At 40.2% G+C, this 27,094-nt stretch overlaps 1 protein-coding gene across 3 annotated transcripts in view; it reads right to left on the bottom strand.

Annotated features, from left to right (window-relative positions):
• Positions 1-27,094, bottom strand: part of COL4A2 (collagen type IV alpha 2 chain) — a 144,830-nt gene that overhangs the window by 23,937 nt on the left and 93,799 nt on the right. For all 3 annotated transcript variants that reach the window (XM_051772800.1, XM_051772801.1, XM_051772803.1), the window contains 23 exons: positions 26,648-26,764; positions 25,857-25,928; positions 24,279-24,314; positions 24,124-24,186; positions 22,101-22,136; positions 21,420-21,461; positions 20,815-20,889; positions 19,639-19,683; positions 18,359-18,421; positions 17,586-17,630; positions 15,185-15,238; positions 14,865-14,931; positions 13,504-13,605; positions 12,947-13,102; positions 11,069-11,161; positions 10,597-10,763; positions 8,678-8,750; positions 8,484-8,590; positions 7,124-7,325; positions 6,295-6,354; positions 5,493-5,555; positions 1,881-1,988; positions 264-485 (listed from right to left, as the gene is read on the bottom strand). In XM_051772800.1, coding sequence (XP_051628760.1) covers positions 264-485; positions 1,881-1,988; positions 5,493-5,555; positions 6,295-6,354; positions 7,124-7,325; positions 8,484-8,590; positions 8,678-8,750; positions 10,597-10,763; positions 11,069-11,161; positions 12,947-13,102; positions 13,504-13,605; positions 14,865-14,931; positions 15,185-15,238; positions 17,586-17,630; positions 18,359-18,421; positions 19,639-19,683; positions 20,815-20,889; positions 21,420-21,461; positions 22,101-22,136; positions 24,124-24,186; positions 24,279-24,314; positions 25,857-25,928; positions 26,648-26,764 — 2,068 coding nt within the window. The remainder of the gene's footprint in view (positions 1-263; positions 486-1,880; positions 1,989-5,492; positions 5,556-6,294; positions 6,355-7,123; positions 7,326-8,483; positions 8,591-8,677; positions 8,751-10,596; positions 10,764-11,068; positions 11,162-12,946; positions 13,103-13,503; positions 13,606-14,864; positions 14,932-15,184; positions 15,239-17,585; positions 17,631-18,358; positions 18,422-19,638; positions 19,684-20,814; positions 20,890-21,419; positions 21,462-22,100; positions 22,137-24,123; positions 24,187-24,278; positions 24,315-25,856; positions 25,929-26,647; positions 26,765-27,094) is intronic.

Below are 27,094 nucleotides of genomic sequence, written 5' to 3'. Positions count from 1 at the left end.
TGTCTTTCAGCTGTATTTCAATACTTCCCAGAATAATCTTCTCCATACCTTTACCAGGCATTGAAGTGAGACTAATAGGCCTGCAATTTCCAGGGTCCTCCTTCTTTCCTTTCTTGAAAATCGGGACAACGTTTGCTAGCTTCCAGTCAGCTGGGAACCTCTGGCACTTCCTAACATGGTCTTTTAGTACTCTCACATCCTTGTAATTTGACATTTGTATCACACTCTTACTCAAGCATTTCTTTATTTGAAGAAGCTGTTACCTCTAATTCCTGGTACTCCTTGATCTCCTGGTGCACCTTTCAATCCTGGGAAGCCAGGGAGCCCGACATCCCCTCGGGAACCTGCTGGTGCTCCAAAAACATCACCAGGAAGGCCCTTCAGTCCTGGTGCTCCTGGAGCTCCGGATTTTCCTGTAAGACCTGGGTGTCCCTGAAGTCCAGGTAGACCATTTGGACCTCTGTCTCCCCTGGGTCCAGTAAAACCTGAAATAAAACAGGGACTAGGGATCACAGGGTTCACTACAAATGGAGTTCAAATCCTAGATATACCATTATAATGTCCTCTTTTTACCATAAGTGACAGGTGAAAGGCTTCTTGTGGACTAGGAAACTGGACCTGGAATGGAAATTGAGTCCAAGCACTGGTGAAAGACAGTACAAAAAACTGCAGAAAATTGGTCCCTGTGTCCAAAAGACTGCAGAAAATTGGTCCCTGTGTTCTGGGAGCCATATGATATGGGAGCCGTAATTTAGCATTTAGAGCACTCTGTGGAGTTTAGCAGGGGAAATACAGGCTCATGGTCCTTCCCTATGCTGCACAGAACCATGTTTTATTATGCAGTCCTTGCCTATTGACCAGGGCATGCATCAACTCTTCTTTTTCTTTCTCTTTTGCTGCTACAGGTGCTATAGATAAGTCTAGTCTATCAGGCCATGTGCTGCAAAGCCCCATGAGGGTGAAGCAGCACCTAGCACTGGATTTGGGAAAGTTTTCAGCACTTCAGAATCTGTGAGGATTTAGGACTTTGAAAACAGATAAGATGAAAAGAAGTTCTAAAGAGCTTGTAGATTACGTTGCATCAATGGCTTCTGTATTGTGCTACAGAAAAAAAATCCCTCTGTCCATTTCTGTGATGAAATTACCCTGGTCAACTACCAGGGAAGTGGTAGTTTCTGGAGGTAATTCTTGCTGGACTGACTGATGGTATGTGAACATATATACCCACTGTAGCTTATATGTGTGTGTAGTGGCACACACATACAGGCTCATTTGACTTACTATCTACAAACAGATATATGTGTCTTGAGTTGATGTATCTTGGACATCCTGGAACCTCTGAAGAGATAAACAAGCCTTGAGACTTAAAAAATCTGTACCTATTACACACTAGCATAAAATTTGACAGGCACTGGACACTTGCAAAACACTTTGGGAACAGAGCTGCCTATGCACAAGGTGAGTAGCTAGTACTCCACCTTTGATACGTGCAGTATCATTTATACTAAAGTTAGAAAGAGTTAAATAGAAGTACTAATATTATTTTCTTCCTTTCTGCATCATCATTATGAGTAAAATCTATTTGGAATCTGAAATATCTTGTTATTGATTTTTTTTGACGTGAATTTCATAAATTTTTACTGTCACATTTATAATTTTACACTATAAGGAAGGTTGACATCTATGTCACTTTCTGTCACTATAGATGTTGCAGGAAATCATTTTGGATTTGAAAAGTAGCAGCTATGTCTAATAGCTTAGTGATTGAAGGTAGAAGAGAAATAAAAACGTATCTGGAAACAAGTTTTTGTGTTTCAGTACTGTAGCAAAGAGGTCAAACATATAAAAAGATAAAAAGAATGACTATTATTTCAAGATACCTGGAGGACCTGGGAGTCCTTCCCGACCTGGATCACCTCGTGTACCATTTAGCCCTGGAAAGCCCATTGGACCTGGATCACCTGGGAATCCTCTTGCACCTTTTGCACCTAAATTATATAAAAGAAAGTAAGAAAGCGTGATTTGAACAAACAAAAGAGAAATGTGCATATAATGTAAGAAAATGTAGTAGTAAATATCATCATAATGTGTTTCTGGAGGTAAAGATGAAGCTTTTTAAAAGATTTAATAGGACTATACTGTAGCTCCTTAGAAGTATTCAAGATACTCAAACATGGACCAAAATCTAGGCTGTTTTTACAAACATGGATTAACTTGACTTAAAGACTAATGATATGGAAACTACTAGGGTGAAAATAATTAGTCTCACAGACTTTTTGGAACCTTTTAATATTTTGTAAATTAAGACTTTTAGCTCAAGGTCAAAAGGCAATGTCAAAGAATAATGTTCACAGAAGCAGGCACAGCTGAGATACTGTAGGAGGAACAAATTTTTCCCTTCCCTGCTAAACTGATCACAGAACAAGAGCAGACTGGTTTAGATAACCGCAAACAGAAACCTAAGGCTAAAGGTTAGATCTAATCATCCTAGAAACTGAATACAAATTAACTAGCCTACTTACTATATTTGTAACACTTCAGGTCTAGAGATTCCGTAGTAAAGAAGGGCTATGCCCTGAAAAAGTGTTTATACCAAATTGTCTCCTAACAGGCAAAATGAGACCTTGCTTCCTTGTGATATAGTATTTGACATTTCAGTAAGGGCAAATATTACTGTTTCTTAGCATCTCAAAACCTGCAAGCATTTTGTAGGATTCCTTTGTTATGTTTCGAAAATTATATTTTTTTCCATGCAACAGTTTATTACGTGAGTCTCATTGATTCATTGTATTCCAAGATCAAGACTTTTTGGTAAAGTTCTTTGTAAATAATTCCTGTGGAATGCTTTTGCCCCTCCCCTCCCCAGCACTTTGAACTTTAAAAGTTCACAGCTCGGGCCTGAAGGTCAACAACATGCTTTAACATTTCAAGTGTGGTTGCTTAGCATCACCATGAATTTATTTATTACGCTGAAAGCAAGTTTCTTTCCATCCCCAACTATGACAAATCACGGAAACTATCACTTGAATTTTGATACTTTTTTCCACTTCAGTTTTCTGAACTTCCATTATTTAACCATGATTACTTGTAGTTTGAGCTATTGTTTGACAAGGAGAGAAGGAAACTCTTTAAATCATCAGAAATTAGGTGCACATAACCAGCCAATGCAGTGTGAATAGCATTTGCAGTGCTGTACAGGACTGCTCTCTCCCTTATATAAGAAATAACTTCTCGGAAAGAAATAAAAAGGAAAATCCTAGGCTTTCCAGTTTCAATGAAAAATTCTAATGTGTCTCTTACCCAAATAGCATCTTGGTCTTGCTTCCCATCTGCAATAACTGACTTTCATTCATTCTGTTCAGTATTGCACTAATTAAAAAGCCATGTAAAAGAAAGAAGGCTAATGGACAATATAACCACTGCTTACCACATATTTCAGTAACTCATTATGTGATGTTGGCTGATGTTGACACATTGTGCCCAACAGCAGAGAGAAAAAGTTTTTGTTTTAGGCCATTTTGTTTTAGTTTGCAAGCACTTTAGCTGTATGTTTGAAACAGAAAACAGCTTAAAAATTTTATTCAACAGCAATGATGTAGGTCTTGAGACTCCTGAATAACCAAGATGTAACTTAGGATGAGCTGAGTGTGCTGCTGAGGAATTTCAAAAGAACACAAGGACATGAGGGTCTGAAACTATAAAGACATCTCCTTGCTCTATATACTGTGTGCCACAAGCACCCAGAACACTGAGAGACTTGATTGTCTATAGCAGAGCTCCATCCTTGCTGAACAGAAGGTGGGAAATCTTGTGGGCAAACCATGTCTACTCTAAGCAGACAATCAAAATGGTGTAAAGGAGGTGTTGGTGCTTTTGTGTCAGTCCAGAGAATGTGGGTAGGAATGATGCTTCGAAAAACTCAATTGACACAGCTATGGCAAAAGGAAGCCATGAAAATATGTCCTGTTCCTCACAGGTTTCCAGATCCAGAACTATCTCAGGTTGAAATGCAGCTAAAAATAGAGTTCTGCACTGGGCTCAACAACAGGCCTTTTCTAGTTTTTGGAGGGAGAGGATGAAAAACAAATCTTAAAATTACTAAAACATATAAGCTGACAAGGATACAGAAAGATCTATTAGAGAACTAACCAAGAATACAAAATATGAAACACATGAAACAGCATCACTTGTGTTACAGCAGTCTTACAGCTGGGAGTTAAATCTGACTGTACTCATTGAAAGAAAAACCTTCAAGCTCATAAGAATGAAAGAAAAAACAAATCATCATACTCAGAAAAAAATTACAAGGATGGCAAAGAAAACAACCTTCAGAAGCATTGATCCTACTAACAAACTCAGGCATTAGGACTGAGAAAACACAGGTCATCTTTCAACAGAGATAAAATGTTCCATTTTAAGGTCCATTAGTTTGAGATGAATCAACCCATCAATCCATGTATGCCATAATAAAACTTGTGTTGAAAAAGAAAAAAAAAGCTTGACCTTAAAATTTATACTCCTGATCTCCAACCTTGGCTAAAGCACAGGGGCACAGGAACAGATGCATCATGAATTTCACATTTCTCAAACTCTGAAGGACCCAGTTACGGTTTTTGTCAGTATCTTTACAACTGGTGATGAGAAGGATTTACTGAAAAACAGCTTTTTGCTTAGGCTGGGAGTATGTTAGCTTATAGGAACTATCACAGCGCTGGTCACAGGTTCTCTCTCACAAGTCAGGCACTATGACCACTCAGCACACCTTGCCCATGTGTCTCTCAATTCCATCTGAAAAAATCCCTCAGACTCTGCCCTCACCTCCTCATCCTTCTGGAAGGAGGTGGGGAACTGTCGGTATTGGGAAGGCCCAGGATCATCAGATGGCTCCTCTGGGCTAGGGGGAACCAGCTCTGCAAGGAAGGCGTGTGTGGCCATAGACAGCACAACAGCATTGTGACAGACAGCCTGGCCCACAACATGGAGCTGTGTTAAAGACCCTAAACTCACATTGCTCTGTATATCACTCGTGGAGGAACAGTAAGAATGATGTGTCACAGTCCTGCATTGCAACCTTTTATCACCCTTCTCTGAGAGTGATATTTTCCTCTCAGAGTTGTTTCCTCTCAGTATTTTCCTTGTGAGGTGTCCATCAGCTCTGAGAGACCTCAGTATTCTCTCTACCAATAAACCTGTAGACTCTCTCTGTATACTCTTACTTGCATGTGGAGAAAAGCTCAGATATGGGCTGTAGTTTATGTCCTTTCTGTCTTCTGTTTCATGGCTGCCACTCATTAGCCAAGGCAGAATTAGCTCAGGAATGGTGCAGTTACCTGGGCTGCATGCTTAGATGTCTCTGCCAGAGTCAGGTTAACACTGTCCTTCAATGTAATTACTAAAACTTGCTGTCTGCTAAGGCTCAGCTTTCATCAATATGGCAAGATATCCCTCAAATGTAGTGCATGTGGGAAACAAAGGGGAAGGCAAAACATTACCTGTGGCTCCTGGCAGTCCTGGCCTGCCTTGGGATCCCTTTGGTGGCCTCACACAGCCTGCACCTGTAAAAAACCAAGAATTAGTTGCACCTTACGTGCTCATATGCTGCCTCTCATCGTCTTTGTGTCTGCAGCTGGGACAACTTCATTAAAACAGGTGAATGAAATTAACAGGCAAAAGAAGCTTTAGTCTTCATAAAAAAAAAATAAAATTGGCCATGGGTAGCATTTTCAGGGGAGTACTCAGGCTGAGCTTCACCCCAAGAGCTGCTCTTCTGCCTATTTTACAGGGCCTATGGTGGCTGCTCCAGTTAGACCAGCACAGGATGGGTAGTCCAACCTCAGGGATGACTGTCTTTTTCAGAATGAGAGACACTTTGTTTCCCTGTGGGCAACATATAGCCCTGAAGCAATCAGGTTAGTTTTAAGTTTTTTCTTCTTAGATATCAAATTGCACTGAAAATCTTCACTCATAAGTCTTCTTTAAAAAAAGTTGCTAAAATTTTCTTGGGCACCTAATTTCTGGTACTGTGGTTATAGATTGCACAGTAATCATTGTTGTGTTACAATAAACACTCAGGAACAATGAAATAAAGAATTTCTGAATTACAGAGCTAAAAGTGCAATAATTTTAGAATGTGACTGATTAATTTACTTTATATACATGATTATTTGCGACCTGAAGTTCAAATAGTTTACAACCAAGAGCATCCAAAGCAGTCATTAGAAAGAAAGTATCAACTCATAAGTGCAGCATAAGACTAAATATTAAAAGATATTCAAGCAGATGCATGTACAGTACCTGACCATATTGGTTCAGTTGCATCTCCTCTAGGAAAGTCTTCAGTGACCTGTCCACAGTCTATGAGCAAAAATGGGCAAAGGCACTTATTATTAAAAGAGAAAAACTGCAAAAAGAGAAAAATGCTCTCAATTCTAACCAAAATGTCTACTACAACAGTAGATAATGTACTCTCATATCTAATATGCACACATACAACACAAATTATTTGCTTTAATATACTGGAACTCTCTATCCATATATTGGTTAGATCTGGGCCTAAAACCTAACCCTATCTGAGTCAGGAGGCTGTGTGTGCCACACACTGTGTAGGGTTGACATGTGCCTGCTTTAGCTTGCATATTCTTCCAGGCTTCTTGAAGTCAATAAAATCCTGAGCCTGAGCTTTTCTGAATGTAGCCCTGGCACTCTTATACTTGGAAGGGACTCGGAAAGCTGCAGAGATACTATGAAGAACCCTGAAGAATGGATACATGATTTTCTCTGATCAATTAAAAGATTATGTTGGACAGAAAAGATCAGAGAAAACCATCTGTGAGTATTCCAGTGGCAGGACATTGCTCCATTGCCTCTAACTGCTTGAAACCTGAAAGTTGTTGCTTGCTGGCACTAACACATTCATTCACCCTATTTCAATACCTGACATGAAACTACTGGGACTTCTGAAGTATCTCCTTCTTTAAGATTTCTGGACAATACGAGCAATCCCTTTCCCCCCACATACCCCCCACCAAGCTCTACTTTTTCAACAGTGTGCTGTACAAATGCTGCGTGGAATTCAGCGAGGATGTCCTATGGCTCTGATCTAAGACAGGGAGATGTCTCTTACCTAGCTGGCCAGGCTCTCCTGGCAGACCAGGCAGACCTGGAGGTCCTGGGTTTCCATCTTGTCCTTGGTCACCTGGAGGACCCCGGAACCCTTTTGGACCAGGAAATCCTTCACCTGGCAGGCCTGCTTCTCCTGGAAAGCCCTTTGGGCCTAATTCACCTGGATAACCAGGATCACCAGGGAAACCTCTGATACCATCACCCTGTGGGAAGTGAATGGAGGCAGTCATTCCTGACTTTGCTGAGAAACAAACACAACTCAAACAGTTGAACTAATCTCATGAATAGCATCTTCTAGGCAGTAATTTCTCAAGTGTTGCATCCCAGCTCTCTAAATCAACATTGCAAATAAAGTATTTTTGAAACAATCTGACTTTAATGTAGACCTCACAGCTGAAAAGGCATGAGAGAAGCACTCCTTGAAGGAATATTTCCCTAAAAACACTGGCCCATGAACACCACTTGGGCAAAATGAATCAGCGCTGTGGAAAGGCTCATGGTCCTTTCTGAAAAGCTGTAAGTGGGTTTAGGGAGACAACAAGCATTGCCAGAAATGTTCTGTTCTGGCATTTACTTCTGAGAAAAACTGACATAAAAATGCACCCAAAAAGACAGACTTTGTCTCTTCCTCTAGTGACATTTCTACACTATTGAATCAATATCTTATGAACATCATTAGAGAAAACCATTCCATCCTCAGAAGTAATATAAAGTACCATCTTTACTGGTAGTAAAAAGCACTATGGTCCAGAGTGCACAATACAGCTCTTGCCCCTCTTAAAATACGATGTAAGAGCATCCCAATGGTTAAAAACAGCATTTATGTTGGGCAAGATGAATTCCTCTTGTGAGGTATTTAACTTTTGCCTACAGAAGGAGCTTAGAAAATGAACAAAGACTAAATATCTAACTTCTAGATGGCTACAGTTGCTATCAAGCATATATATGATGACACAATGTACATTTTAAGACCATACAATTGCAGCAAATTTTGCTTTTCTTTAACTGGGTTGAACCAAAGCTGTTGAAGTTCAGTCACAGAGAATCTCTCTTAGACAATGCTAGAAGGAGTCACTAATAAATCACTAATTACCACAAATTAACCAGTAATAACAAGATGGCCTAAATGAGTTATACAGTACTACACAGTTGTTTAAATGCAATGGAAATTAAAGTGCAAGATTGTTCTAAAAACTCTTGAGAGAAAACTTGATTTTTAAAATATTGATAACTAGCAAAGCCAGTCTAGTTGTGTATCATTATCTGTGAGAGAAGGATAGCCTGGTGATCGTAATCCCTCAGAATTAAATGCATTAGTAACTGGGTGTGGTGGAAATGATTTAGCTGTATTTACTGCTTACCGGAAGGCCAGGCTGTCCTGGTAAACCATCTAATCCATCTCTGCCTGGGAAACCATCTCCACCTCTGATACCAGGCAGCCCGGGATCTCCTCGGATTCCTTTGGTGCCTAAAGAAGGCCTTGCATTGTTAGACCAATCTCTAATTAAAGGTATAAATAATAGGAAAATACATATGATATAAATTTTTACTCTACCTTTAGTAGTTATATGTAAAGAATCTCCCTTTTCTCCTTTCCGTCCAGGAAATCCAGCTGGACCCGAAAACCCCTGGTGTTACATGCATTAAAAAAAATGAAACAAACCAGAACTGCTTAAGAAATAATTATCAAGATTTGCATTTCCAGTGTCCTGCTTAAAAAAAAGAATTCTCCTTAAATTTTACTTCTTTCCCGTTACTTTCCGTGAATGATTTCCTCTTCAGTAATCCCATTCTTGTACAGAATCTTTATTAATATATTCTAACTAGGACCAGGGTCTCTATGGCATGGTAGGGGAGCTTCTGCATGAGGATGGACTGGGACACCTGTGTGTTTCCATGAGCTAGAGTACTGCAGGTGACTGCATCTGCAGAATTGCACTGGAGAAAACGTGGTAAATTACTCAGTGTTAGCCACCAAAGCAAATGCTGTAAGCAACTCTTTGGCACTTTGGAAACAACACTCAGGGTTACACTGACATACAACTCCTCCTGTGCACCACTACCAATGAGGACAGCCTCACAGCTGGCAGAGGACTGTGGTTCAAACACTGTTTTGGAGCTGAAAAGTAGCACCATGTTTATTTACCAGAGACAGGAACTTGGGCACAGAAGGATTAAATGACCTGCCCCAAATCACAGACCTGTGGGAAGGTTTTGGAAGTGCTGGAGGTCCCTGGTCCAACCTAGGACTTGGAGATAGAGCAGGTTGCTCAGGACCTTGCCTAGCCATGCATTGAAAATCTGCAATGGAGACTTCTCTCTTGCAAAGGCAAACTGTGGTGAAGCTAAAGACCAGGCTCTGGCATTCCCGAGTCCTTGGCATAATCCAGAAACCTCCTCCTGAACAGCCCATCTGAAAGTCATATTGCCAGCTGCAGGCCAAGTGCCTTGCAACCACAGGACCAAACCCATGGTAGGTGCCAAGACCCAGAGGTTACAGACTCATTTACCATTGACTATTCTCTGCCAGTTAGCTTTAGTTCTGCATAATTACACTCATGCTCATTAAAATACAAGCTGTGCATATTAGGTTGTCCTTAGCCACCTCTTACTGAATTCCAGGGCAGACACTGAATGAAAGAGATGTACCTGATAAATTTATTTTTTGTTTAAAACATTCCTGTGCCTTACATTATTTAAAAGTGTGTCTTTTGCATCTCTGCCTTTTAGTGACATTCTGGGTGAAAAGCATGTGTGGAACCTGCATCTCAGCTGCAGATCATCTCAACGATACAGGTTTGCACTTCTGTTAGTCTAAAGGGGGAGATCAGAATTGAGTATAAGCATCCTGCTTTACCTGGGCCATCTTTGAAAACTGAATTTTAATGGTCAGTGAAGCCACATCTGTACTCCATGGTAAAGATGTTTCTTCTGGACATTGATCTTTTTCAGGCCGAAAGAAATCTCAGGAACTTAAAATAACACTGAATCATTTCACTGACTACATACCTGCAGAAACCTTCAGCAGTAACACTACATTAATAGTATGATCTTTACATAGCTATTTTTTTGTTTTCAAGGTTTCAATATTCAGTATAATGCAATTTAGCACACAGGTGTTATCAAAATGTTTTATGGCTGCTTCTAATTTTTCACACTCAGTACTACAGATGCTTGAAAGGGTTCTTCTTTGTTCAAACAGAAAGTGGACTTTGGATTATGTGGAAATGATTTGCTTTTTCCAAAGCATTCTATTTTCACTTCCCAAAGCATCCTATTTTCACTTCTGTACCAGCAATTTTTTGGCTTTTGGTATTTTGTAGATAGCAACCTGAGAACTATTGAAGGGGCAAAGAAAGAAATAAATTGTACTTTTCATTGTTTTAACATGGAGAATAGTTTGGGCTCTTTTTTTCCCCTTCTTTTCTTCTAGTGGGCATATAAAACTAAGCAATAAATAAACAACTATCTCACTTTTGCTCCAGGGTAGCCAGGAAGACCATGTGGTCCTTGATCACCAGGTTCTCCTTTCCTCCCCGGCTGGCCAGGGGTTCCTGGAAAGCCAGGAGGGCCAGGGGGGCCAGTAGAGCCCCTTCTGAGTTCCTCACCCAAAAGGCATGCAGTGCAATCCCCTTCTTCGCCTAAGGAAAGGATTGGAGAGAGAAGAAAGAATGCTCTGTCACAACAAATAGATGTGCAGCTGTAACCATTTTATATATAGACTTGAGAATACTTGAGTAGTTTCTCAAATACTTGAGAAAAGTACTTTTTTTTTTTCTTATTCCTTACAAGAAGCCAACACATTGTTTCTTTGTTGTGTTAGCCCCAAATCAAATTCATCAGTCCCCATGCATGTCAAAGTTCAATAAACTCAGACTGAATACAGTGTGAGCTTTACATAATGCATAACAGCAGATCATCTATTGTGTTATTTGTTATAACCTACCTTTAGGTCCTTTTCGTCCCCTTGGCCCAGGGAAACCTTGTGTACCAAATCTGCCTGGCATTCCCTCCTGTCCTTTTAATCCATAGAGAGGACCTAGAAATTTAATCAAATAAAAATATGAATTAATCTATTGTAGATTTACTGTTCTCTTTCCTTCCTATTTCTTTGAGCTACACTGCACCTGCCCCTTTCTTTTTCCCCTAATGTCACTTACTGTCTAACCCATCCTGTTGTGATGTACCCCACTCTCTCTTCCTCTTTTAATCTTCTCACAGCTCCTCACACCCATTCTCCCTAACCTCCATCTGCTGTGGCAGATGATCCTTACCATTCTTTACTCTCTCTCACCCTGAATTCCTTTGCTTCTCTCACTCAGCCCAACCTACTTTGCATTAGCACAAACAGCCATCTCTGGATCATCTCCTGTATATCCTTTTCTCCAGTCCTGCTCTTGCACTGCAGTGCGGTGCTTTTCACAGAAGCACAGCACAATCTCAGTCAGAGGTGGCCTCTGGAGGCCACCTGGTTCAACCCTCTGCTCAAAGCAGGGTCAACCTTCAGGTTACAGCAAGTTATTCAGGACCTTGTCCAGCTGAGTATTGAATATATCCAAAGACGAAGTGTACAGAATCACAGAACCAATTAGGTTGGAAAAGACCTCTGATATCACTGAGTTCAACCTTTGACCAGACACCACCATGTCAACTAGACTGTGGCACTAAGTGCCACATCTGGTCCTTTCTTAAACACCTCCAGGGATGGTGACTCCACCACCCTGGGCAGCCCATTCCAATGTTTATTAGCCCTTTCTGTGAAGAAATTCCTCCTAACGTCCAGGCTTCCCTGAGCAACCTGTTCCAGTGTCTGAGCACCATTATGGTGAAAAAAGTTTTCCTACTATCTATCCAGAACTTCCTTTGTTGCAGCTTGTGACCATTGCTTCTTGCCCTGTTGCTGGCTCCTCAGTGAAGCATTTTCCCAATGACCTCCCAAGAGGTAGGGGAAGAGAGCAGTAAGATTCCCCCTAGTTTTCTCTACTCCAGGATAAGGAAGAAATCCAACTCTTTCAGACCCTCCCTGATCCCTCCCCCAGCCCAAAACAGACCTTCTTCCAAGTGTTGTCAAGAGTGTCTAAAACCCATGCAAACCTTTTCTTCATTGATGAGCATACAAGACTTTACTGTGTGTCCTCCTCTATTGGGTCTGGCTGAGCTGGAGTTCATTTCCCCACAGTAGCCCTCACAGTGCTGTGCTTTGCAGCGGTAGATAGAAGGGTGTTGATAACACACCGGTGTTTTGGCTACTGCAGAGCACAGCATCAGCTCTGTAACATTCCTTCCTCAACTGAGGGCAAGATCCTGGGTGGGGACACAAGTAGGCCAGCTGACCCAAACTGGCCAACGGGATATTCCATACCATATGACGTCAGCTCAGATATAAAAACTAAGGCACAGAGCAGGAGGGGGGGCATTCATTGTCTCCAATGGCTGCCTGCTGAGGAGCTGTCACAAGTACCAAAGCCCTGCTTCTCGGAGGTGGACAATCATTGCTGCTCATGGCAAGTAGAGAATAAACCCTGCTATTCTTCATTTTTGTGCGGACAAGCTTCTGCCTTGCTTTTGCTGTAATAAACTGCCTTATCCCAACCCACGAGTTGTTTTTCCACCTTACTCTGTCCCCTGTCCGGCCGAGAAGGGGAGTGATGGAGCAGTTGGGTGGGGACCTGGCATCCAGCCAAGGTCAACTCACCACACCTCCCCACTGCTCATTTAGCTTCATTCTGTCAATCTACGATCTCACTTTGCCTTGACAACAGCTATCTTTAAAATAAGCAAAGATGGTCCTGTGAGTTCTCAGCATCTCTCTTCATGCACTTACCAGGGGCTCCAGCGGGACCGGGCGGACCACGGAGTCCTGGTGAGCCATCCTTACCCGGAAGCCCAGGTGGGCCCGCATAATAAGCAGGAGATCCTCTTTCACCTTTTTCACCTTTTGGTCCCATTTCTCCAGGTAAGCCTGGCTTATCCCCATCCGCTGAAAAAGAACCAGGGAAGAAGTTCAGAAAAATTTCTTAACAATGCTGCTCAAAGAGTTGTAATGTAATAGAAGAGAAAGTTCATACAACTGCATCTAATGTGCAAGAAAAAATGCAGCTATTTAGCATGGAACAAAAAAGGTAACTGCACTTTTTACTTGAGCAATTCAATAGTAGTTACTGAAGCAAGGCTCTGTCATCATCTCTATTTCAGTTGTTTTGCTAGAGCACCCTTGGGCTGAAGGAACGACTCTTTCATTTTTTGCCCCCACAGTTATTATCTACCACTCTGCACTGCATATTCCATGGTCTGCATATATATTTCCCATATCCTGACTCTGTATCAGTTAAAACTCATTATAATGTTAAGGTGTTGGAACATGTGTTGCTGGGATATTACCATCAGAGAATCCAGGGAGACCAGGCAACCCACGATCTCCCTCCTCTCCTCGGTCTCCTGGTGTTCCAGAAACACCTGGGAAGCCTGGATCACCTCTTGCACCTGAAAGACATCCCCGGTTCCACAAAACATGTTAGTGTGATGCTGCTGTTCATTAAAAACCAAACATTAGGAACTTCAAGGGCCTCAGAGTATTAGAGTTTACAATAGTTTCTAAAAAGTAGCTTTAGAAATGGAATGACAGGAACGGTGTGGAGCTACCAAGACCAAGAAGGACAGAATCTCTCAGCATTTACTAATATGCAGCTAGAGCTACATTGGTCCAGGGAAGCACAGAAGACCACCTCTCTGAGGAGAGCCCTTCCTTTTCCTACAGGAAGTTGCCATTGTAACAGATGTGCAATATGTGAGCTTTCCTTTGCTTCCCAATACCAAAAGCATCCACCTGGGCCCAGCTATTGCTTGCAGAAAGAATCATGCTCTTGTTAAAGGTCAGTGATACTAGAGGACATATGGTGTGTCCAGCCCCCTCCCTGCTTCTTCCTCTCTCTACACAGTCTCTCCTGCTCCTAAAAGCCTGCAGGGTATTCAGGATGATTTGACCACTGTTTTGGGCCTCTTGCCCCCTTTCTCTGGGAGGCAGGGAAACATTCATTGCTAGTCTCTCTGGCTTTCAGCAAGACTAGCATGAGGCATGACAATGGCATGAGGACAAAGGCTGGGTCAATGGCATGTGATCACTCTTGCTGTTTGCTGGCACCTTCCTTTGCATAGTTTTGGCCTTGGCAAACTGCTATCACCTTCTACGTGTTTCTATCTGGCAACCCCAGCTCTGCAGAGCAGCTGATGTTGGGTGCAACAAGTTTAGTGAAAAGATCACAAAGGAAATTTGTCAATTTAAAAAAGTAAAAAAATCTTCTTCTATTCCTCAAGGCTTTTTTAATGTGTGGGTTTTTTTCTTTCTTTCTAAATACTAGATGATAAGAATGGTCTCTGCTGTGCTGTCATTACTGCACTTTTTCCAGAGTCTCTGAAACAGGATGCAGAAGACAGACTCTCCCATTCTTCCTTTCACTGGACAACAAAGTCACATGCTTTTTTGCTTTTTTCTTCTCTGTGGATACAGGCATGCATGGATGCCTTCTGTATAGCAATCCAGTTTCAGCAGAATAGACAAAGAAGTCACCTGCCTGTAAAAAGGTGATTAGGGCACTCTCTCAGAAGACAATTATCGCTTCTGGAACACTTCAGCAAAACACAGGGTGTTTTATGAGTTGAATTGTCAGAATGTCATGCTTTTGATCTATGCAGAAAGTAGTAAAACAAAGCTAAGATAAATAATCTAAGCAAAGAAGACAAACCTTTCCTTGGGATGCGGGAAGGAAAATAGGAATCTGGTCCTGGAGGACCCATCTCGCCAGGCTCCCCCTATTAACAGAAGTTGAAGTATCACACCTAAGCACATATTCTAGAGAACTTCTTTTAAAATGGAAAGGTATGCACATGAAACATAAAGAAACAAGCTTTCAAAGGCAGTAACGTGACATTTAAGAAACCTTAGAGATTTCAAATAACCGTCCTACTGTGACAACAAAGAAAATTGCTGCTACATTATAGAATAGAAAAGAAAGCAAAATGACATCTGGTTTATTGCTTCGGGCAAATAAAAATAAAGTGGTACCTTGCTTCCCCTAGGACCAAAGCCACCAGGTGGACCATCAAATCCTGGAAAACCCTGTAATACACATAAAAATGGTTGACTTATCTCCCTTATCAGAGAGATACTAAAACTTTTGACTGTAGCAGTTGGCTTCCTCTGATGTCAGTGTGAAAACTGGGCAGCAGAGCTCAGCAGATTGTCTCCCTGGGTATAGTAATTTGGGTAACACTATTAAGACTCCTTGAGTTTTGATGTTCCACCTCTTGGACCAATCCTAACTCTTGCCAAAGGCCAGAGGTACCTGCTGTGCCGAAGGGTCTGCTGCCCCTGGTAGCAGTGCAGGTGGAAAGAGCACCTACACTCACACTGTTCCATGGACACTGCAGGATGGAGGAGAAAGGGAACACTCAGTGTCCGGCTGACCCGGACACACATGTGCCAGGTAGCCAGAACATACCAGCCTGCTGCAAGAAGGCTAAACAAGTCAGAATCATTACAAGTGGACATATTTTCACTGGAATGTAAACAGTGAGCAATGAAATAGCATTGAAGTGCACAGGTCCTTTTTGCACTTTTCAGTGTGACTGGGGGTTGTTTGGCTAAAGAAGGGTTCCCTGACTGAATGAGAACCCAGGACCAAGCCTGAAGATACCTTCACCGAACTCTCCCACTATGGGCATGCCATATCCTAGAGAAAATTTTCCATCTCCACCCCAGTAAATGTTATAATATTTAAGTCCTGCCCACTTCATTCTTTTAAAAGGTTTGAATTCCAAATCACATTGATTAAAACACGTATGGTAAAATATGGTATATCTTATCACATGAGAATGTATTTCAGCTGATGGGGGTGAATAGGGAAGAGTGTAGATTTCAGAGATGCTGATATAGATGAGATGATCTCTTCTGTGTGCTTTATTCAGCTCTTTGACAACTTTTGCTCCCTACAAAAAATGTTCATAAGTACTCTGGAAAGAGACCGATGTCAATAGAAAAGAGTGGCCAGATCAACAACTGATATCAATTAACACGGTTTTGCTCAAGCCAGTAGTTTTGTATAATTCACATTGATAATTAGATCATTAGTCAGCTTTTTTAAAATTCAGCATCTCCCAAGTTTCACAGTGCGTACAGCTCTTAAATAGAACTTGAATATTAATAATGAGCTCTGTAAATCACTTTCAAAGCGGTTTCAAAGCACTACAAGTACCACAGCTCTCAGCAAGAAGCCACGAACTGGCCCATACATTTCAGAGAGCTTTCCAATGGCAACTGTACATCATACCATTCCAAAAGCAGCCTCTTGAGTATGGTGTAAAATCTCTTTACACTAGGTGGAGCTGGTGGTCTAAAAGTGAAGCCAGCAGCTTCCTAATTAACTGCGACTTCATCTGTGTGCTGGCAGGACTGAAACATCCTTCTTTCTTTCTTAAAAATCAAATCACTCAAAAATCAGCAACAAGGAGGTTGCTGTGAATAGCACCTAGAGTAGGGTGTCCTCTCTCACATACACATTATACAATGATACTCCATCTAAACCAATGTATTTTTTTCTAAAATGGTTGCCAAGATTCATCCTCAGTAAGAGGCAACCACTGACCACATCTGACTGGAGCATAAACCTATGTTAAGGTTAACCAGTGGGCTTTAATGGGTTTTGCATCAGTCTCTCCATGTATGTATTACGAATAGCAAATTTACTTCCACACCTCCGGGTTTTGCCATGGGACTGCACAGCTATGCAAATGTTATTTTTCAGATTTCATGTACTTTCATGTCTCATGTGTTTCATGTTATTATTGTTATGCCTTGATGGCAGGACAAATCCTTAAACAACTAAAGATGTCAAAACATGGAAAAGTCATGCATCCCACAGCTATTTACCTCATAGAAGTAATTCCTAATGCTGACTAAAGAAGCCTTTTTCTGAGACCAAACAGAAAGTATGAGCTCCTCTCTGTCTCACAGAATGCTATTTCAAATATTTGGGTGCGTTTCCATGGGGACAGAGATTTAACTGGTATATTTATCAGTTTCCATCTCTTCTTTTGTGATATTCAAGATAACTATCTCAACCACATCTGCAGAGAGCCATTCAAAAAGTAAGTTTCTGCTTGTAGGAAGAAAGTTACAGAAATCATAGTCACAGTAATGGGAACAAAGAAAATGACACGTCTCCTTAGTGCTCCTAAAAGATTCTCATGGGTTAAGCAAAACCAGACTTTAATTATAGGGTGTGCTTTTTTCTTCTCACTGATGAGAAAAATAACTGACCCAAAATTACAATGATGGATGAATCCAGACAATATTTGTTAGACTACAGATAGTGTAATTACAGGCAGAATTTGTCCTCTACAGTTTACTTTTCAGACAGATTGTCTACATATGTGTTGGAAACAACAGTCTTATATGAAATACTTACTCTTTCTCCACTGAGTCCTGGAAAACCATTGATGCCAGGCAGTCCCTATGAAGGTAAAAAAAATATAGCAATATAAAGTGACATCCTAACATCCTCAAGGCTAAGAACCATTATTATTTCTTAGATAAAATACATCTGACACCTTGAAACTCTAACACTAACAGTCACAGTTCAGGTATGTTTTCAATGGGATTTTTGTACAGTGCAAACAGAACAGGTCTGAAATCTAATCTGGTATTTGATTTCTTCTCTCTTAATCAATACATTGTAAATTGAGCATGAAGATTTCAAAGATGACCAATTTTTGTAAAATGTATGCTAAATACTGTTCTCACTCTGTTTAAGCACTTCAGAAACACTACCCCAAAACAAGCATTTATAGATGCTACAAGGTAGGATTTAAATTAGGTTTTGTTTCATGGGGTCACAAGTAAGTGGAGTCAAACTCACGCTTGCTAACCATGGCTGAAGACAGCTCAGATGGAAACAGTGAAATACACTGTGCTGAGGACAAGGACAGTAGCTGTGGCTAGTGAGCACAGCTTTAAGTAAGAGATGCACAGGCATTCCTGTGAGTCCTGTGGGGCCCTCCTCCCACTACCATTTCAAACTGGCCTTTTCACTTTCCTGTACCAGGCAGTTCTGAGCTGGTCAAACCTGGTGGGGTGAAGAGCTATAATTTCTATCATTTGTTAATCCATGTTTTGTTCAGAAGGTAAACTGTCAGCTTGGATTTGCACATTCAGCTGGGTGAATTTTAATAAGTGACTCACCCTTTGTCCTGGGAAGCCTATTACTCCTTCTTCACCTTTTTCAGGAGCATAGAGAAGTACACCCTAGGAAACATTGCAAGTCAGTTCAACATATTTCTTCATTAAGTGCAAAAAAATGGCAATGCTGTTTTATGGAACCTAAACAGGAAGAAAGCATCACTGTAACACACTGAGGATCTAATAATAGCTGCATGTGAAAGAACTGTTGTCCTTAAAATTAAATGTAACATGTTACAATAGCAGGAGTAGGCCATTAGGGAAAGGACAGTGTTTCCTGCCTATCATCTCCTTTATTTCTTCTGTAGCTGCAATTCTGAAGAAGGGCCAAAGTAATTATGCAGCTATACAAGCAATTAAGCAACTTAGCTTATGCCCAAACTGTAGCTTCAGAGAACTATTGGGCAAACATAGGCATACTGCTATCCACTCAACTGTCCAAAAAACAAAATAAAAAAAAAAGGGGGAAACACATATCACCTTTTGCTACATCAGCATATAATCTCCAGTTTTCCTAATGAGCAAAAAAAACCCTACATGTGTAAAATATGACCAGCAGCTGAAGAACTGGCTAGCAATTGCACACAGAGGGCATCAGAGCTCACACTGTGACTTTCTCCCATAACCTCATGGAGCTGCTGACCAGACCATCTGAGAAAATCAAGCTATGCAAAATGCTCACTGAGGCATCCCTTATTGGTAAAGACTGTATTTTAAACCATTCTGGGAAGTCAAAAGGAACCACTCAATGGCAAAGCTATTTAGTCAGTCTAGAGGTTCCCTGTGAGTTATAACTAAACCATGTTCAGTCAAGCCTGGTTGACAGCTCTGCACAATACAGCAACATATAAGATTACTGTCCATTTACTCAACAGATCTAAAGACTCAAGGGACCAAAATTCTGTAGGTATTGGAGAGTAGACTAAAAAGGATTAAAAAATATTCCATGTATTCTTAATTATTGAAATCTAGTGAAACTTTAAAACGTAGATCAGAAGAGTAAGTAAAAAGATTTATTAATATTTAAAACTAAATTGAAGGTGTGTGAGGGAAATCTTATTTTGGTACACCAGTAAGAGAACAACTGATTGTGCTGTGGAGTTATTACACATCAAGTGGTTCAGTTTTTCTAAAGCATTAAAACTGGTGTCTCTGCTTTTAACATATCGATATTGCTCCATATTTATATTGCTCCATATCTGTATTGCATCACTTCAATGAAGAGTGCACCAGTATTAACTCCAATATTTTTATTTATCTTCATTCTTCTCCACTTGACTTACTGGAATTCCAGCTTCTCCTTTTGGTCCAGGGTCTCCTCTTTCACCCTAACAAAAAAGAAAAAATATTCAGATATGTTGGGCATTCCTGTTTACATTTTAGTAACTTTTATACAACACAAAATGCCAAATATTTATTGAGAGAAAAAAAAAATACTTTTGTGCGGTTCTTTATTTATATACTAATCATATGAAAAACATGTTTTCATAACAAGTTTTTGAAGTTGCTTGTTAAAAAAATATTTGATAATTTTTCTGGAAAGGTGTCTAGGAGTGTGAATACCTGGCTGTTTCCAGGCATATTTGTGAGGTGTCTGGGTGGTGAGTGCCTAAGTACTGCCTGTGAAAAAATGCATTCTCCCATTTTTACCTACTGATTATCTACGAATTATTTGATCAAGAGCTCCGTTAGGATGAGACAAATCATAGCCTAAAGTCTATTCACTACACTGATTACATCTCCATTGAATATAACAGCTCTCCAGGTAAGTAGCTCACGTGCAGACATCTCTGCTCAGTCATGGAAATCCCAACACGTATGTAACTTAATGCAGACTGCAGAGTGTTAAAAGCATTTTTAGATCTCTCAGTATCATTCCAATTTACTCATCTTACTGAAGAAACTGCATGAGCCACATAAACTTTCTGACTTCAAATTCGGGATGAAAAATTACTGGTTTGGAGGTTGGTGTCTGATACAGAATATACACATACGGGATATGAGTATCTCTTCTCCCAGCAAGAAGCAACAAATGAGAAGAAACTCATCTTCCTGTTGAGGGTTTCCCCGATACATATGAACAAGCATTAATTCTGAGTATACAAACATCTGCACCACATAGGTAAGTTATAAAAACAAACACAGCAATGATTTCTCAGGAGGTATTTCTCCCTGTAAAATCAGATGTGAGTGATGGCCAGTAGTTGGATACTTAAACAAAAAGAACAAGTTTGCCTAAGGCACCTCTAGACTTGAGAAGTACTTTCTGAATTACTTTAGCCACCATAGTTTCAATAAATACTTTATGATCCAAGTTGTGGAAAAGTAGCAGATTTCTCTTTTGATATACTAAAGTCTTCAAAGTTCTATATGTAAAAACACATTTGTACAATATTTTAGCTTTGGTACTGCAGTGCTCTTAGTTTCTTGTTTATTTCATCGAAATACTCTCTAGTTACCTTGTGTTTGTCAGAGGGGACACCCATCAGTTCTCTTGTAGGAAGCCCAGGTGGACCTGGAGGACCTGGGGGGCCCTGCAGGAAAAGCATGAAGGCACGTTGACTAATGGTTAAAATACCTTATCAAGCTGTTGATCAGCACAGGGTCATTAAACTGCAAAAAAAGGAGCAATACAGATTTGCCCCTGCTAGGAGTATGGTTCTAAACCATATACAACCTAACAAATAAATTGATGGCAAGATAAATTTATTTGGTGCTGGGTTAACATATAGCAATCCTTGCTCTTGCTCTATATGTTTCCAGAATAATAGTAAAGATTATCACTTTCTATAAAGTGGCCTGGCCTTATAAATTTCAGAAGTGTTACCTCTGTGTCGGTGTAAATGACAGCACAGATAGATCTAGACATACAGAAGTTGATTCAGCTATGACATTCCTTATGGATAATTACTATCAAAGTTATAAATACTATCAAAGCTATACTTTGTTTTTTCTCCTATAATTACATAATGCAATTGCAAATCTAAAATAGGTTCCTTTATAAATAGCAGGTAACACCAACCTGTCCTTTAGTAGTGATATTAATTCATTAGTTTTCCTTTACCTGTTCACCTTTTTCTCCATAGAAGCCAAGGCCCCTGTTACCCTGCAAAAACAACAGGTCAAAATTTAACAACTGTACAACTCAGTTTTGGAACCTAAAATTCAAATTTAAACATGGCTAAAGATCTTTTCAGGCTTACACGTCTGTAGGACACCACTGAAGAACCGCAATCAAATAATCGCCTAGGTTTACCTCAAAATATTTTTATAGATTTAGAAGTATTTTTATAGACCTAAACTTTCAGAAAGATAACTCTTCTTACAACAGACTTTGAGTCACCCATGGAGCAACATTGTAAAAAATTCAAGCATTACTTTTGCAAGATTTTAATAGCACTGAATGCTAAATAAAAAAACCTAAGTGGGCTGGAACATGAACTCCAGTATTTTTTCCACAGAGATATAATTGAATATTGTCAAGACTGCAAGGATTGTCTGTTTGTGGGAAGCTACTGTGACTACAGTAGCAAATTAAATCTGGCTCTAGAACTGGTTTAATCTTTTCAGGGTAGGCGATCCCAGTGTAAGATTAACTTTTCATGGTATGCAGACAAAACAGAAAGTCTTGTGCTACACAGTCTTTGGTGCAGCCTGTGGTTCTTTATTTTACCGCCTTCAAGTGGGTCTTGGATAATCTCAGCAACACAAAATCAACATTAACTACTTTGACAGAAAGACTTACTTGTGGTCCTGGTGGTCCTGGGGGCCCTGGTCGTCCCTGGGGAAACACAATAGGGGAGAGCAAGTTACTTGTTGCTTTCTAATCAATGCCTGCAGGAGGTTAGTTATTTTCTGCCTGAAACATAAGTACATATTTAGTAGGCAGTGTATTCCTCGGCATTCCATGCGTTATCCTCACTATATTAGTTGTAGTTACTGTTCGGAAAAATACCCTCCTAAGTCACTGTAATCTTTCTGAACAGAATAACATTTCACCAGCTTAGACCTAATGAAAACCTGGTTTTACATCAAGTAGTAAGAACTTATGCTTTTGGATGCTGACTTAGTAACTTTTTAAGGTCAGTAAAGTTAAGCACATCTTTAAGTGCTTCACAAGACTGGTGTCTTGGTATGGCATCAGTCTGTAAAGGGGGTTGAACTACCATATGCATCCCAGATTACTTATTTGGGATTGTACAGAATGAAATCAAAGGAAGATGGTGGAAACTAAACTGAAACATGAAATAAATCTGCTAGAGGCTTACAAGCAGTTGGAAAGCCGTTAATTGGAGAGACTTGCCTTGCTTTGGTCAGCTATGTTAGTTAACAGGCTCCAAAAGGCTCTACACATTAAAAACTCTGTCAAGAGTAGGAAAGGTGGGGTGAATAAGAACCATGAGCTGTTCAGAGAAGATGGTGAACAAATGACAGAGAGAAAGCTGCAGATGGAATTATCCATCTACTGAGCCCTGAAGGGGGTTGTTAACTGCATTATGCAAAATCAAGCCCAACCTGCAAGAAAAAATAGTTACATTCAGGTGAGACCTGAATTTGTTAGGCATCTCTGCCTTGCTATGTACCTTTGCTTTTGAATCAGTTTTGGTTAGTCAAGTAGTTTGTGAGCCATTGCCTAACCTACTGGGCAGATAAACTGCACAGGGTATTGCTCTGCCTGGAGAGCTTGCAGAGACCTGGGGGAGCCAAACCTGCCTCTGTGCAGTACCCAGGACACAGAGATGAGGAATGGTGCAAACTCAGACCTCTCAAATGCTCCCAGGCCACTTTCACAAGGAGGGTCACAGCTTTAGAGGCAGCAAATATAGCTGGATGTGTTTTATTCAAAAGAGATGTTGCCAATGTGGTAACCAGATGGATGTAGTCATGGGGCTCAGAAAATATATGGTTCATAGAACTCCTAAGATCCAAGAAAGAGCACTGGAAATGTAAGTCATTGCAGGATGAGCTCGTGTGTGAAGCTCATGAACTTTGTGGGTTTGCTCTAAAGGAAGAGTGAATAAAGGACTGAAGAGATTTCCCATCAGGAGGAGCAGAGGAGAAAGGCAAGGTGCAGTTTACTCCAGGTGATAAAACAAGCTACTTCAGGAAAGTAACTTTGGAAAGGCTTATCATGCTGTTGATTTAGTCCTAATTTTTTTTTTTTTTTTGAGGGGGATGTCCCTGAAAACAGCTATGGAGGCTCTGTGTAAGAAGACCTGAATTAATTTTTCCTCTCTAAAATCAGTGGTATAAAGCAGGTCCAAAGTTTTTGTCTAAAGTGAATTTTGACAAAACAAATGCTATAATGTTGTCTTACAGGAAAATAAAAGAAGCTTCAAGAAAATGAAATATATTGAATTTGAACATCTGTTTCTCAGCCATAAAACTATTAACCAGGGAAATAAGAAATGTGGAAAATGATATCTGAAGAGAACACAGTCTTCCCAAAGAACTATTTTCCAAAATCAACTAAATGTTGATTTTGGAAAAAAAAATTACTGAAAAATATTTTAAAAATAAAATAGCATTCTAAATACTATTCAATGTCTTCTGGAAAGTGTAGAGAGCTAATATACATATCCTTTATGAGCAGAAAAGATAACATATCCAAGTTCTGATATTTTTGATAACTTGGTGTAGGGAGGTGTGGACTGGGCAGCATTAAACAATCTTTACAAATAGTGGTCTTCCAAGGAGGTTAAAGAAATACAATGTCAATCAAAAGCCTTTGACAACACAGGCAAAAGGAACTATACATCTTTACTTACTGGTCTTCCTCGCTCTCCTCTTGGACCAACAGGTCCTTGAATACCCAGAGTACCTGGAGGTCCCTTTAAATAAAAAAAACACCAACCATCAACTAATTTTGTTCTGATATCATTTACTGTTGACACTTTATCACATTCACTGTAACACTACTTACTGGAAAACCATTGAACCCTGGATCCCCAGGATCCCCCTAGAAAAAAACAAAAAACAACAAAGAAGTAAGAAATACAATAACTACTATATAAAAAATTGAATAGAATCCTTTTCTCACTCACTAATTTTTTTCTCACTGAAAACACTAATTATAGCATACAATGCTACACAAACCCTTACATACTGATGTATTCCATACAGATGTCGAGATAACTGAATGTGGGCCACACAGATTTTGTACTTTCTAGACATAGTGTAGTTGCATGCAATACAGTAGGAGGGTACAAAGTTGGCTGGTAAAGTTAGGGATCCAAACTACAAGGCTGAAATATACAACAGACCACACTGAAATCCTCCTTGAGAAATCCCATCTAACCAGTGGCTTAATTAGGGCCATAACCTTAACTGAAATGTACAAGCTCATTTTTCATGAGTTGCATGGGAATTACTGAATCATTTTTATTCTCTTCTGAGTCACTAAAAGCATTTAGAACATACTGTTTTCAGTGACCACATATTTTAACTGCAGAACATGCTGAAATGTTTTTGGAAACCGGATCCAAAAATGTTCTAGCGCAAAGACCTTCCAACACCCATAAATAATGCGGTATTCAGTCCAAACACCTTCAATCATTTTGAGTAGCATCCTAACTATCTAGTTAATTTGAGTTTAGTTAACAGAATAATTTGTGGAACCAAGTACTTTCTGAAATGAACACAGGTGCGAGTATGCATCCTTGGCCCCAACACACTTGAGCATTTCTTAAACATTACTTAATCATTCCTTAATCTTTGCTATTTACTAACAAGTGCAAATTTGAAGAGTTTCTAAAAGGAAAAGCAGGTTCCATTAAAATACAGCCAACTTAGAAATATGTCAACAGAAAACCCTACTTTGGCACTCACTGCTGGCACAAAATACACATAAACTATGTCAGCAGATCACTTCTGTGCTGACTACAGCTCAGATGTAGCTTTTGAATAGGTTTCAATTTATACTCTATCAGCATATATAATCCCTTATCTCTTTCTGATACCTTCAAATTGTACAAGACTTTATATATGAGAAAAAGCTACAAGTGATTACAAAACAAGTTTTAAGGATTAGACACAACAAAAGCACCCATAGGAATACTTGGGGTTTCCTAAATAACTAAAGAAAACATTGAAGCATATTTTACCCTAAGTCACTCCAATTCCTGCATGAAAATTTTTCAGAAAGGATGTTAATGGTAATCATCCAGTGGACAAAACTATGGCAAAGGAAGGATTTTGCCATGCATTATACAAGATAGTCATTGAATAAAGAGGGTAATACTTGAACTACATCATCTATAGTGCCCTTGAAATCCACTTGTAGGCTGGAATTCCTTGCAAATAACTGACTGGAGATTTTTTTCCCTTGGATATCAGATAGACTGCTGCAACCAGAGAAAGCAGAAGCTGCCTTCCAAAACCTGCACAGAATCAAATGGGGCCTCTTGGGATGTGCCCATCAGAGTATAAGAAAAATTCACTCTCCATCAGCTGCTTGAAAAATGCACTGAGCGTGAGTAACTCACAGGAGTTACAGACATACCCTGTGTCGGCTTATGATCTCTGGTGCTATTATATACGGCTCCCCCTTCTGGCCCTTTGGCCCTTGGACTCCCTGGAGGTAACCAAAAGAAAACAAAATGTAAGCTTTCGTATCATATATGTTAACACATAAACAGCTAAGAGTAATGAAAAATATTTGCTGGCGTTTTCGTAAGCATACATAAACATATAACTGTTTAGAGGCAGAGACTATGCCTAGCTTTTGAAATTTATGGTTTAGAAAAGAAGTGCAAAGCCTCACAGTACATAAAAGAATTTCTGATTTTGTGGGAGGAACACCCCATTACCTGGGAGTGCTATTATAGGGTAGCACCTCCTTAGCTAGAGTTGAGGCTGCAGCTTCTCAGGGCGGACACCTGCCCCGGTAAACGCAGAAGCCCCACTGCTCACCTCAGCATGATCCTATGTATATCACCATGGAAAGTCAATACCTTCACCATGGGGCAGGGAAGAAAAGGTTACTTTTATCAAGAATTGTGATTTCAATATTATTTTATTGCTGTTGATTAAAGCTGTACAAGCTTTCCTAAAGTAATCTTTCTGCAAGACCTATGTGACAGGTATAGCTTTGAGCAGACCTTCTGGCCCTGACTGCAATTTAATGACTAAGCACAGTGCTGTTGTGTCCACGGTAAGTCAGCACTAATGCTCTGCTGGGTCAAAAGGGAGCTCCATTAAGAGATGTCCCATTTGCTTCCAACAAATGTGTGAATGAAACTCGCTTCAGCAATGTTCTTGGCTTCAGGTACTCACTTACTGACAGCTACTTACAATGGTACCAGGGAAACCAGAGTGTCCGGGAGTTCCTGAGTCACCAGGGTCACCTGCTGTCCCATTACAGCCATCATGACCTGGTTTCCCCCTTGGTCCTGGCTGCCCTGGATGACCCTGTTGAGGAAAAAAAAAAAGTGTTTATCTATCCATCTGTTTCTAGTTTTCCTTTTCCTGTAGTCACACAGTATTTAGACATTCTCACATTAAGCCCAAGGCTTGGATCCATGGGAAACTAGGATTTTCAAAGACAGAAACAGACAGTGCCTTTTTTTAATATAGCTGCAGCTTGAACCAGATGCCCCAGACAGCATGAAAAAATGAGTAGTGAAGGACCTTTCAGAGAGGGTAAGAAAGCTATGCTCAATGCAGGCTCTGTTAAGCACAGAACTAAGCCAGATGAGGCTGCTGCACAGGGAGCCACCAAAAACTGGGATTGTTAAGCAT

Source organism: Manacus candei, unplaced genomic scaffold, assembly GCF_025592945.1.
Source record: "Manacus candei isolate 608988 ecotype Guabito, Panama unplaced genomic scaffold, ASM2559294v1 h1tg000159l, whole genome shotgun sequence".
Lineage (NCBI taxonomy): Eukaryota > Metazoa > Chordata > Aves > Passeriformes > Pipridae > Manacus > Manacus candei.
Note: the sequence above shows the minus strand (reverse complement) of the source record. Positions and strands in the feature narration are given on the sequence as shown.